Source organism: Enoplosus armatus, chromosome 24 (assembly GCF_043641665.1).
Source record: "Enoplosus armatus isolate fEnoArm2 chromosome 24, fEnoArm2.hap1, whole genome shotgun sequence".
In the NCBI taxonomy this organism is placed as follows: domain Eukaryota; kingdom Metazoa; phylum Chordata; class Actinopteri; order Centrarchiformes; family Enoplosidae; genus Enoplosus; species Enoplosus armatus.
In genome coordinates this window covers 11,791,324-11,804,822 of record NC_092203.1, presented here as the reverse complement: position 1 = coordinate 11,804,822, position 13,499 = coordinate 11,791,324, and the positions used below count along the sequence as shown (strand labels likewise).

Genomic DNA, 13,499 nt, shown 5'->3' with positions numbered 1-13,499 from the left:
AAGCACAAGACGGGACGTGTTTATTAACATTTCACTGAAACCACGATCTTTCTTTAAGCGTAATTAAATGCTTTTGTTACCTGAACTACACGCAGGACGTGAACCCCGGTCTCTGCACGTCCATCATCCACCTCCCTGCAACTTCAGTGCAGCACAAGAACTAAAACTAATTTGGAGTATATACATGTAATTTCTCAGAGACAGGGTTTTAGGGCTGCTGAGAGGTTTTATTTCTGTGTGTAGATCATTAATAAAAATATGAGAACGGGCTGTTCCTCATCACTGCTGATAACTAAAACACCAGAGTGCAGCACCACACCGGCCAGTCTTCCCTGTGTGACTGAGTCCACCCAGTAGGGAGGGATGATGTTTCCTGTGTGAACCCCACAGACTTGGCTACCCAGAGTGGGTAGACCTGGTGTTCATATAGAACAGGTCTGAGAGCTAAGTCACTCATGAGTCGGTGGTGGGAGTTTGTGGGCTGTAAACATGACACTGTATCTGAATCCAGCATGTTCACCTCTTGATTAGGAATCTGATTTATCCTTGATCAGCTGTCTGTCAGGCTGACTGATCCTGGACCAGTTGCCAATCACTCCAGACCAGCACAGAGAGGTGGAGAAGGGATTTCCATTGTGATAAAGCTGTCTCACGGCAATAACACACACACACACACACACACTCACTGAGTCAGTGTAAAGCCTAAAATAGCTGCCGTACGGCGCCGATGAAAGGCCTTCAGAGAAACTTGCTGTCAGTCTGTCAGGACTCATCACACTGATTATGCAACAAAAACTAATGAATACATTTCACCACAATGTCCTCTGAGTCTCCAAAATGTCCGCCTCTTACACATGAAGACATCAGAGTCGGACCGATGCTGGACTTTTCACTGATAAAAAACAAAGATCATATAAAACAAGATTAAAATAGATTATAATAAGTGCTGCACATTTTACAGTGTAAAAATAAACCTGTCAGCGCTCTCTGGTGGACAAACTCTGTCATGGAGAGTCTTTTGTCGTTAATTATCGGCTGACATACACACCGATACTCACGTGTTGTGTCTGCGATAAGATAAAGTCTGCCTTGGTGTCTAAAGCAACTGAAGTTCATTTGAACTTTATCACAGTTTCACAGTAAAAGCCCTGCAGCTCATTTATGGTAAAAGCCATCAAATCTTTCACAGTAAATGTCCTCCAGCTACTTCATAGTCAAATCCATCCAGCTGCTTCAAAGTAAAAGTCCCCCAGGCAGCTTTCACAGTAAAGGCCAACCTGCTGTTTCACAGTAAAAGTCCTCACAGCAGCTTCACAGTAAAAGCCCTGCAGCTCCTTTGCAAAAGCCCTCCTATTGTTTCACAGTAAAAGCCCTCCTAATCCTTCACAGTAAAAGTCCTTCAGCTGCCTCATAGCATCATACTACACTGCCCCAGCTCTGTTGTATGTTTCTTCTTCTCAGATAAGTCTGAGTAGATTTCTTGAACAATAAGAAGCCAGTGCTCTTTCAGAATCTGCTTGGCATCATCTTCTTGTTCTAGATGTTTTGCTGCTACAAGCAAAATGTTTGTCAGGCTGTCAGGTCAGGTCTTGTAAAGCCGCCTCAGTGACCCTTTGGTACATCGCAGCGGCTCAACCCATGATGTCTTATATTTATATTGTCGCAGAAAGGCTTTAGTTTAGTGCAACTCCAGAAAACATGGTTTGCCTCGAGGTCGCCACAAAGCCTCCGACGTGGTTTCTGGCTGGTGCTTTTGATCCGGGCTGTAAGTTACAGTCTTCCAGCTGAACTCTTTCAGTTTCAGTATTTAGCTCTGATTCCCATTGTTTTTTTAGCCACGCTAGTGATGTAGCTCCAGGGTCGGCCCGCCACTTTGGTCCTGACTGAAATGTCTCGACAACTATTGGACAGATTGCCATGAAATTCGTACAAACAGTCAAGTTGCTCCGATGATGAAGCTCCGGCTGGATATGACGGCAGACCTCATAATTCCCATTAGTAGGTGAGACTTAACAGCAGCTTATGTTAATACTCATGGTTGCATGAAAGTACTGTTGTTGACACAAATCTCTTCTGGTCAAACAGGCCAAATTATATTATTTACATGTGTTATTAATCTCATAATTACTTCATCAGACTTCATGTGGGGGCATATTTATTTATATATTTATTAGGATTCACAAGAGCTTTGCGTTTACATTCTTATCTACAGTTCATTTATGAAGAACCTTGTAAAAGTTTTGATGCAAACCACACAATGGAAATCTTCAGCTTTGGTCGGGAGGCCACATATTTTTGTCGGAGGGCCACATTTGGCCCACGTGCCGCTGTTTGCCTCCCACTGAAATGACCCTCATAACGTGCATCACTATCATTTTGACCAAAGTAATCCACTGTATGTTTGATGACGTGCATTAGTTTCAACACCGGCAACCAAGCATGAAGCATCACTACTGTTGCTATGGTTACCTGCAGGTGAAAATACCTTTGGACCTAAATTATGCTGGTGGTGAAACTGAAGAGGGCTCCCTGTATGTGAATTTAATTGACACCTGCTCACACACATAGATCATAGTATTAATACTACTAATAATACTACATTAATACAACATGAGAGCATCATGTGACCACATCTCAACAGCTTATATTACCTATCAGCTGCCAGAGACTGTAACAGCATTACTACACATTACATTACATCACACACACACACACACGTTTAATAACCCAGCAGGCCTTCCCACAATCCTCCTTGGTAGGGACCCTCCACCCCCAATACACACTCACGCACACCTCAATGCCTTTGGACAGAGGGATGCTGACACACACTTAACACACAACATACACATGCATAGCATGTAGCATATAGCCTGCACACACACACACACACACACATTCTGTGAGTCAATGGGCGGATGTGGAGGCATCATGGCGACAGCAGCTCCCACTACACACACACACACACACACACACACACACCCTACCTGCCGTCGCCAGGCCGTCCGGGCCCGCTTCTCCTCCTCCATCCACCGGATTCATCCTCCCTCCTCCTCGCGCTGCTCCTCCGCCTGGCGCCTCCCTCCTCCTCCTCCTCGCGCTCTCTCCTCCGTTATGTACCGTCGGTAGCTCCGCTCCTCGCGCCTCCTCCCTGCCTACCCGTCCATCCCTGCGGGTTTACATCAGATCGGATCGGTCCAGGCTCCCGGGCAGGCGGCCGCACCGTTGGACGGACGGATGTGTTCCCCTCCTCCCGGTACCGATCGGTCGGTCACTGCTGCATCCTCCTCGGCTCAGCCTCGACAGTCCTCCTCCTCCTCCGCTGCTGCTCTTACGTTACCGTGATCCTGCGCGGCATCGCATCACATCACGTCACCGTTACTGCTACCGATACCGTTACTGCCCGCAGTTACCGTTACCGTAAGTTCACACCGGCCCCGGTCTCTCTCTCCTCCTGCCGGTCCAGGCAGCGGACGGTCGGTCCCTCGGTGTGTGTTAGCACGCAGGCGCACCGTAGAGAGAGGGGGGCGCTGTGCACGAGGGCTGCAGCAGCTGCTGCACCGATTAACACACACACACACACACACACACACACAACCCCCGCCTCTCTCCGTTACTATTCACGTTAGACTACTGTTACTGTCGCTACCGTTACTATTAACATGACGGAAACCGACGAGATCAGCGGAGAGGAGCGTTTATTGTTCTACTGCAATGATATTCTTATATATGATATTAATACTTCTTACTTTAGGACCGGAGACACTGACACAACAACGACGATAATAAGAATTAGAAGAACACCATTATAGTAATAATAATAGTAATAAATATAGCACATTCCACGGAACCTTCACAAAACACTGAATAACTGCACAAAGGGATGAATGAGTATTTGGTCAAATAAGAAGTTTTATTTAAAACTCATCTCATTTATTAAGGACAGAACCACCATGAAGAGTTTAGGAAAGTTAGAAAGTAAAGACCGCAATGAAAACACGCAGAGCTGCATGAATGAAGCTGCTGCTGTTTAATCTACAGCGCCACCCAGAGGCCGAATGTGCTCACAGCAGCCCCTCTACACCTGAAGACCACCACAGACTTTCTAAAGACCTTTTAGGGCATTGTAGCCTATCAAGAATTTCTATTTGATGACATGTTTTATATATATATGACCAGAAGAAGCATGGAGGTGGGTCATTGATGATGTGGGGCTGTTTTTCTGCGGCAGGAACTGGCAATCCTGATCGTGTACCAGGCGTCATGGATTCCCAGAAATAGCAGGCCATTTTAAAGAAGAATGTGATGCCTTCTGTTGACAAATTAAACCTTGGTGATCATTGGACTTTCCAGCAAAACAATGATCCCAAGCACACCTCCAAGTCAACCAAAGCTTGGTGGAGAAAAAGATCCTGGATGGTCCTGGAGGGGCCTTCTCAGTCACCAGATTTACATCCGATTGAAAATCTTTGGTGGGATTTAAAGAAGGCATCAAACATCACTGAGCTAGAGGCTTTTGCACGTGAAGAATGGGCAAAGATTCCCATCGAGAGGCGTAAGAAGCTTGTCAGCACTTACCGGAAACGTTTGTTAGAAGTTATTAAAGCTAAAGGATGCTGCACAAAGTACTGAAGCTGGGGGGTGAATAATACTGCACGTGTGTTAAAAGAGTTACATTTTTCAACTTTCAACTTCTGTTGTCAAAATAACTCAAATATGTATCAATAAATATTTTTTGCTGTTTAATGAGGTTTTTTGTCATTTATTGTCATTATCTTTCATCCACATCACTATAATGTCTTTTGAGGTGAGGGGGTTGAATATTTCTGATTGCAACTGTATATAGTTTTTATTTTCATTTTTTATTTCAATAAAGCTATTTTGAATTGAATAGGTAGATTAGATAGATAGATAGATAGATAGATAGATAGATAGATAGATAGATATTATTTCTCAATTGATCCGCTCCACTTTGGTGCAGAGGCATGCGCCGTCGCAGCGTGATGACGTCGAGTTACCGTAGAAACAGAAGCGCGTCTCCTCGCTCGGCAGCTAAAAGCTAGCATAACTGTACACACGCGAGCTAGAAAACGTTATGTTTGTGGCTCTGCCGCGTTTCTAAATCCACTTTTAACGTTGATGAGACGATGCGGAGGCCGTTTAACCGGTTAACGTCACTTTTCCTGTCGGTTGTTGTTAGCTAACCAACTGTTAGCTTCAGATAAAAGGACAAACCAGGCTGCCGATAGTGCTAACAGGTGTTACACCGAAATCTGCGACCCGTCAGACTCTGCGACGCGCCAGAAAAGGAGCAAAGCATCGACCAACTATCGACAGGTGAACATCTGAGACCCCCTCTGATCACTGGGGGGTCACATGTGTTGGTCACACCTGTTTTTAAATGAACGTGTTTGTGTCTTGTCGGTACAGAGAGGATGGAGCCGGAGGAGGAGGAGGAGGCTGTGGTGTCGGAGCTGAAGAGGCAGCTGGAGGATGAAGACCTGAACCCGGAGCACAAAGTCAGCCTGCTGAACAACGGCCTAAACAGTGAGACAGCCAGTATCATACCTGTCTGTCTGTCCTACACAATAAGTGTCTTTCTGTGTCTTTCAGGGCTGCAGGTGACATTTAGTCGTTCTCGATGAATCTTCATCTATTAATGAAATGAAACCGTGAACTCTTCGTCCTTCTCCCTCTGTCAGAGGCCCTGAACGCGGCGGCGGTGCGGGCTCGCAGCAGCGCGTTGACTCGGGTGAAGTCTCGGTTGTATCTGAGCGGTGTCCTGAGTCACTGCGTCCTCGTTCTGTCTCTGGATCCCAGGAGGCTGCGGGGCGACTGGGGCGCCGCCGCCACGCTCGCCCAGCTCACCAGGTACAGGTCACGTTTTTTTATTTTCTTTTAATAAAAATATATATTTCATTTTTAAATGGTTTGAGATGATTTTGTATTTTAAAATCTACAGTATTCCTGTTCATTTTAGTTTTTGAACTCTTTAGTACTAAACAACTTTTTTGTGTATTTTTAGTTTGCAATATTTTACAGTATTTTAAATCATTTGAGATCATTTTTCAAAATATTCCAGAATTATGAAAATGTTTTTAGTTATTTATGGTGTTTTGATGTATAAATAAATATTGAAGAAATGTTTTTGAAAATATTTTACTATTTTAAATTTACAATATATCTGATAATTTGAAACATTTTTTTTAATATTATGTATTTTAAATTATTTGTTTGACATTTTTGAAAATATTGTTTTGTATTTTAAATTTACAGTGTTTTCAGTGTTTCAGTGTTCCATTTGCTTTTAAATATTTTTAATGTTTTAACTTTTTCGGCAAACCTAACTAACTTTAGTTCTCAGTCAACAACCAAAAAACTTCTTTCTGGCTAGAATTCGCACTTTTTAAATGGAGGTTTGGCATGTGTTGAGACGCAAAGTAGACCGTCCACACACCTGTCTGTCTGTGTACCTGTCCGTCCGTCCAGTTCCTGTTGTGTGGGGGTGGAACCTGGGAAACATTCGCAGGCCTTTCACAGGCTGTTTCTGCCATCAGTCACGGATGGCCTCCTGTCATTGGCCAGTCAGCTGATGAGGCGGGCAGAGGTGAGAAGCTGCAGTCTGTAAGATGTCCTCCACATCTTGTTAGTGTTGAACTGTCTGGAGTCAAACTGTGGACTTGATTGTCTGTCTGTCTGCCTGTCTGTCTCTCTGTCTGTCTGTCTGTCCCTCTGCCTGTCTGTCTCTCTGCCTGTCTGTCTGTCAGTGTGTGTCTCTCTTCAGGAAGGTGATGGATTCGGTCGGCTGGCTGCTCAGAGCTCACACTCAGCTCACCACACAGGGTCAGTCACCTTCACTGCTTATTGATTGGTTTAAAGACTGGCTCACTGATTAGTTTATTGATTGTAGGAACCAATGGGCTGTGAGCTGAGAGCCACAGACAGGAAGTCATGAACCCGCCTCCCTCCAACGTCTACCTGTCTCTCTCTCTCCTCAGTTCTCAGCTCTGTCCATTATGAGCATATCCAGATGTGCGACGATGTCACTGTGTCTCTGCTCTGTGTCCAGCTGTGGATTCAAACCTGCACAGCCAGCAGGTAACACACACACACACACACACACACATAAAGAGAGAGAGACACTCCTGTACTGTCTCTCCACCATGACGGACTGTTCCTGTCTGTCTCTCTGCAGGGACTTCCTCTCTCAGTTGAGCGATGACTCCGTCCTATTGCTGCTCAACGAGGCCGTCGGCCAATTAGCCGTCAGCTCTGACCCCGCGGTGGGCGGGGCCTCCGTCAGTCTGATCCTCCTCATGGCCGGTCAGCAGGAGGTCCGGGTCCAGCCCCTCCTCCTCAGCTTCAGAGGTCAGAGGTCACACATGAGTGCTTATTGGGTCAAATGTACTGAAATGTCAGAGGTCACACGCTCTGTCTCTGCAGGTCTGGACAGCCTGTTGGACAAAGACTGGAGGGGGCGGGGCTTTGACCAGGACGTGGATCAGCTGATCGCACTCATCCACTCTGACAAAGGCATAAGGAGCCGCTCCCAGGTCTGTCTGTCTCTCTGCCTGTCTGCCTGTCTGTCTGTCTGTCTGCCTGCCTGCCTGCCTGCCTGCCTGCCTGCCTGTCTGTCTGCCTGTCAGCTGACCTCTGACCACTCCTCCCTGTGTGTAGGCGCGCACTGAGCATGTGCGGGCGGCATGTGTGATCCAGGCAGCCTGGAGGTCGTATCAGACCAGACGCAGAGTGAAGAGCCTGAACAGAGCTGTCAGCACGCTGCAGAGGAGATACAGGTAGCTGTCTGTCTGTCTGTCTGTCTCACAGGTTCATGTAGCGGCTGGAAGCTCTGATACAGTTAAACTTGTTGTGTACTGAGGAAACAAGAAAACACAAATATTTGTATAAATACGACTCCTGTCGGTAAGAGATAATACATTTTACCATCTGCGAGAACAGTGTGTGTGTGTGTGTTTTCACACATTTGCACAGACGCTAACGTACTGCCTGTGTGTGTGTGTGTGTGTGTGTGTGTGTGTGTGTGTGTGTGTGTGTGTGTGTGTGTGTGTGTGAGGACTCGGAGGAGGCAGCAGCAGCAGCAGAGGGAGGCACAACAATGGGAAGAGGAGTTGAAGTATCAGGTGAGAGGCTTACTGTAGTCTGAGCTGTTTGTCCCCCCCTCGTCCCGCTCAGGTGTGCTACATCTCTTGCTTAATGAGGTGCACCTGGCCTCAGAGGGCGGCGGCTTCCGGGTGTGGGGACTGCTGGTCTTGCTGCCTCTCAGTCTGGGAGTTTTCTGTGGCAGTTGTTTGGGATGTTATTGTGTGTGTGGGGGGTCACCTCAAAGGTGGGGCGTGACAGTACTATTACTGTACTGACCTGGTCTGACTGATAACAACGTGTGTAATTTCCCCCCCGGGAATCAATGTGTGTTTGTGTGTGTTTTAGGTGTGTGTGAGGCGTCAGCAGGCGAGGAGAGAGTTCCACCAGAAACAGAGACAACTGCTGCAGCTGCTTCCTCCAGGTACACACACACACACACACACTGTTTCTATTACTGTCTACTATTTTATCTACTATTACTATATCATAACCTGTAAGTGTGTGTCTGTAGCCTCTTTGCCCTGAGCTGAGGCTGACAGGCTCACGCTGTGTAGCACTAGCTGGCTCAACTTTAAGTTTGTTTTTCTTGAAGCTAAATAAACTTTTCACTCATTAGAAAATTTTAATTACATGTACAAGTACACATATACTGATTTAAATACAGTTTTTTACACAGTTACAAATAATATAACAACAACTCTGTGTGTGTGTGTGTGTGTGTGTGTGTTCAGACCAGGTGCAGTCCTACCTGCAGGAGTGTGAGCGTCGTGCGGCCGTGGTGATCCAGAGCTTCTGGAGAGGCTTCAGAGAGAGACGACGCTATGACGTCACACACCGACACACTCTGAGACGCGCACACACACAGCAGCAGGCTGCCAGGACGCTGCAGAGAGCGGTACACACGCACACACACACACACGCACGCACACGCGCACACACACACACACACACACGACTACAGCTGACTGACTCTGGCGACTCCTCCCTCTTTTAGGTGCGTCGCTTTCTGCAGAAACGAGCAGCGAAGGCCCCGCCCATCACACCTTTCTGGATTGGTCAGAGCGGTTTGACGGACAGCCGGAGGGTGGAGCTAAAGAGACAGGTGGAGGACTACGTCTCTGTACATCCTGTAAGAGATTCTCTCTTCAACTCTTCAATACTTTCACAAACTTTAAGTCTGATTTCCAGAACATGTCAACAATCATCAGCTGTCTGTCAAACATATTACCCATGATGCTACTGACAGTCTGTGTGTGTGTGTGTGTGTGTGTGTGTGTCTGTAGTCATCCCGTGTGTCTCTTCAGGAGTGTGAGCGTCTCCATGAGGAGGTGCAGCTGCTGCTTCTGTCGGAGCTGCAGAGAGGAGATCAGCGGAGGAGGGAGGAGCAGAGGATGGAGGCTCTGCTGGCTCACACACACACACAGCTGGAGCTGCTCAGAGGTCTCACACACACACACACACACACACACACACACACACACACACACACACACTCACACACTTGACTCTCTTCCTCCATCAAGTAGTGAAAGTCCACTTGACTTGAATCACCAGCTGAATCCAGACTTCCTGTACCGAGTAAATCCACATCCAGGAAGACTTCAGATATCAGACGTACCAGTAACCAGTAAAACCAGGCGACGTGAAAGACGCGTTCTTATTGTGGTTCATTGATGTTGAACTTTGGATGAGTTCTTTATATCCGGTATCATCCCGGGTCCAGGTTCAGACCACGACGTGTTTGTGGTCACTCTGACATATCAGCTGTAAATTCTTGACCCCAACCAATCAAATCTTGCTGTCTTTCACAATGTGTGTGATGTCATCGGGAAGGAGGAGCTAGGGGCCGACTTCCTGGACCAAGAATGTAAACAAAGAGAACACTTCCTGGTTCATCTGATCGTAGTTTGTGAGGGTTCAGTCTGGAGGACGCGCTGTAACAAGACCCCTCTCCAACTCCCCACAGATGCCCCGCCCCTCTCTGTCATCACGGCAACAGATGCAGAATCCTTCCTGAGCCCCTCGGGTCCCATCGCCGCTCGAGCCCGCGACGCCCACAATGCAACGCTGCAGGCGAGCAGGCTGCCCTGGTGGAGGACACTGGGAGAGACGAGCCCCGCCCACCTGCAGGAGCTGGAGGTGGAACTTGGAGGACTGTTTGTAGGGGGGTCAGCGGGGGTCGGCACGCTCACTGAGGTAGACGGAATAAACCTTTAACCTGAGACTGTTTGAAACTGGTCTGAGATCAGTTCAGCCAAAAATATTTCTGCAGATGTAAAATTGGTAAAAATAAAGAGTCACGTGACAAACCTTCGTCTGCTCCGCCTCAACATTTTGCCAAACAAGCAGAAGCCAGTTTGACTCGTAGAGACGATCTCGGCTTTCAGTCATTTTATTTTTGTACTTTCTTTGGCAGCAACACAACTATGATGTTTGTCTCGTCGGTTGTGTTCAAACAGAAAGTCCCAGTTTGTCCTCCAGCAGTCTCTCGCTCCGTCTCACTTAGATACTTTCTGAACAACAACAGCTCAAACTAACCCAAACCCAGACCCCTCATTCATCAAACAGCAGAGGGCGCTCCTCCGTCACCACAGCAGCATGCTGATGGTGGGGGGGGGGGGGCTTGTTTTCCTCCTGGGCGCAGCCTTGATGTTGCAGTGATGGTGTGTACTCATATACTCATTACTACAAATATAATCAGTAATATTTGCCTCCACATATAAAACAGGAAGATGATTCCCAGAACGTTTTTTGGTAACGTGCTGCAACATGTGCTGCCGTGTCAGATGGCTGAGCTCTCCATCGATCACACTTATTGATTATTGATCCGAGCTGCTGGCCAGTAGAGGCTCAGCGGATGTTACATAAACAGCTGTCTGCCTGTCTGTCTGAGGGAAACAACTGTAAGAGAGCAACGCTGCAGTCGAGCAGGTAGGATCTGTGTGTGTGTGTGTGTGTGTGTGTGTGTGTGTCAGTCAGTGACACTAAGTACTGCACTTGACCACAATTTTAAGGTACTTGTACTTGACTTGAGTAGCCACAACATAAAGATGCTTTGTACACATTAATGCACCAGTAATCTAATACTTCAGTAAAAGTAGCAATACCACTCTATGAAATACTCTGTTACATGTGGAAGTTTTACTGAAATATAAGAACCAAAAAAGTATGAAAAGTAAAAGTACTCATTAAGCAGTATTTTAATATGACAGCTGGTTGACGTGGAGCTAATTATACTGTATATTAGTAGTTGTACACTGTTGGGAGTTTAAACTATAAACCAAATATGAATCTGTAAAGTAACTGTAGTTTCCAGACAAACGTAGTGCAGTAAAAAGTACATTATTTCTCTCTTAAATGTAGTAGAAGTATAAAGTAACATAAAATGGAAATACTCAAGTAAAGTAAACGTACCAGCCTTCGTTAAGACATGAAGTCTGTCAGGGAGTGTAGTATTTCTGTGTATTTACTGTGTATTTCCTGCCTTGCTCAGTGGAGGAGGAGTTGAACTGAAGGGGTTAATAGTCAGAGGAATGTGTGGTGGAGGAGGAGGAGGAGGAGGTGGAGGAGGACGGAGGGAAAGCCTTTTCATTCTCTCATCTGACCTCCTCACTTTCTCCTCCTCCTCCTCTGTTCAGAGGTCCTCCCTCATCTCACTGCTCCATCCTCCTCTTCCTCAGGACACCTCCACCTTCACACCCGTCCAGCGTCCTCGTCACCGCGGAGATGCCGGGGACTCTTCCCAGGTTTCCCAGCATGCCGCGGGGGGTGACCATGCCCTCCTTGCTCAGCTCCCTGCCCAGAGGCATCACCATGCCCAGTCTGCCCACTTTACCCAGTTTACCCAGCATGCCCCGAGGCGTGACCGTACCCAGGGGGATGTCGCTGCCGAGGGCCGTCGCCATGTCGACCGTAACCGAGGCTCCTCGGAGGCTGCTGCAGGACTGCTGCTCTGTGCTGGACCACCAGACCCCCGGAGGTAACGCTGTTTCCACCATCGATCCATCTGCTAATGCTTCTCTTGATTCGTTGTCTTTAAAATCAGAATCAGAAACTGTTTATTGTCACAAAACCACGAAAACGTTGTTTTTGTCGACCGACAGTCCAAAAATATTCAGTTTATTCAGAACCAGAATCAGAAATACTTTTATTGATCCGGGGGGGGGGGGGGGGGGGGGGGCGTTATCATCACATTATTATCACAGAAGTCAAAGAAAACCAGCAAATATTCACTTTCACTTTAAAAGTTAGTTGAACAATTAATTCATTATGTCCGTTGATTCACGGACTAATTGTAACTGGATCATAAAGATGCTTTAACTTCTAGTACTGTTCATTGAAGTAACTGTAGTTTTATGTCCTCCACAGCGTAGTATTACTGCGTTGAGTACTACTAAAGCAGAGTATTTTTAGCTTCAGTTCTGCAGGTTTCTGATACGTTTCTGCTGGAATGATAAATAAATCCAGAGCAGATTATAGAGCGCTGAGCTGCTGCACATGGCCCGGATCACTCACTCACACACACACACACACACACACACACACGCACACGCACACGTACGCACACGCACACGCACACACACACACACACACACCACACTCACTCACTCACTCACACACACACACGCACACACACACACACACACACCACACTCACTCACTCACTCACACACACACACACACACACACACACACACAGAATATTAATACGACTCTGTATGAAATCAGCTTTTATTCTGACAACAAACACGACTCATTAACATTAACATGAAACCTTAAATCTCCAAAATGTCCAAAATCCATTTTCAACATCGTCCTCTGACATTTCATCAGTCGCTGAATGTGGAGATACAAGGTTTTTTTTTTAACTGACGGTGAATGAAAGGAGGAGGGGTCAGTGTGTGTGTGTGTGTGTGTGTGTGTGCAGAGGATTAACCACAAACGTGTGTGTGTGTGTGTGTGTGTGTGATGGAGGTGACGGTGTGGATGTGAGCTGAGGGAGTCGTCTTCATGTACGGTGAGAAATATTAACATTTATTAACGCTTTTCTCGAGTTATCTGAATGTTGTGATGCTACGTTTGCAGTCTCAAGTGTTTGTTGCCAAATTATAACAAAAATTGAAGTTTAACGTCTAAAAACTGAGAAAAGCAAAGATACAGAGACAGTACAATATTCACAGCCGTGTTCATATTTACATTTATTTTTTAATGTATATATAAAATAGATGAATATATGTCATGTCTATGTGTAAGTACGTAGTATGTGTGCAAGAGATGAGTCCTGGTCACATCAGTGTTCAAGATATAGCAGCTCATGCTAACAGGTCTGACCCCCCCGCATGTTACATCGTGTATATACACTGAAGTACATATGGGAGGTCAGAAGTATGATTTATTAT

General features: G+C 46.4%; 2 protein-coding genes across 2 annotated transcripts in view; one reads left to right on the top strand and one right to left on the bottom strand.

Annotated features, from left to right (window-relative positions):
- LOC139306630 (kalirin-like) overlaps positions 1-3,039 on the bottom strand; it is a 28,568-nt gene extending 25,529 nt beyond the window's left edge. Inside the window, exon 1 of the mRNA XM_070930531.1 lies at positions 2,985-3,039. Coding sequence (XP_070786632.1) covers positions 2,985-3,039 — 55 coding nt within the window. The remainder of the gene's footprint in view (positions 1-2,984) is intronic.
- Positions 3,040-5,432: 2,393 nt separating this feature from the next.
- Positions 5,433-10,376, top strand: LOC139306877 (IQ calmodulin-binding motif-containing protein 1-like). The gene is made up of 14 exons (XM_070930841.1): positions 5,433-5,544; positions 5,700-5,868; positions 6,487-6,604; positions 6,765-6,840; positions 6,996-7,095; positions 7,193-7,365; positions 7,441-7,550; positions 7,675-7,793; positions 8,072-8,138; positions 8,446-8,521; positions 8,832-8,995; positions 9,095-9,229; positions 9,384-9,540; positions 10,067-10,376. Exons 1-14 carry the CDS (start codon positions 5,433-5,435, stop codon positions 10,315-10,317), a joined length of 1,827 nt encoding a protein of 608 aa, XP_070786942.1. The 3' UTR covers positions 10,318-10,376.
- Positions 10,377-13,499: the final 3,123 nt, after the last annotated feature.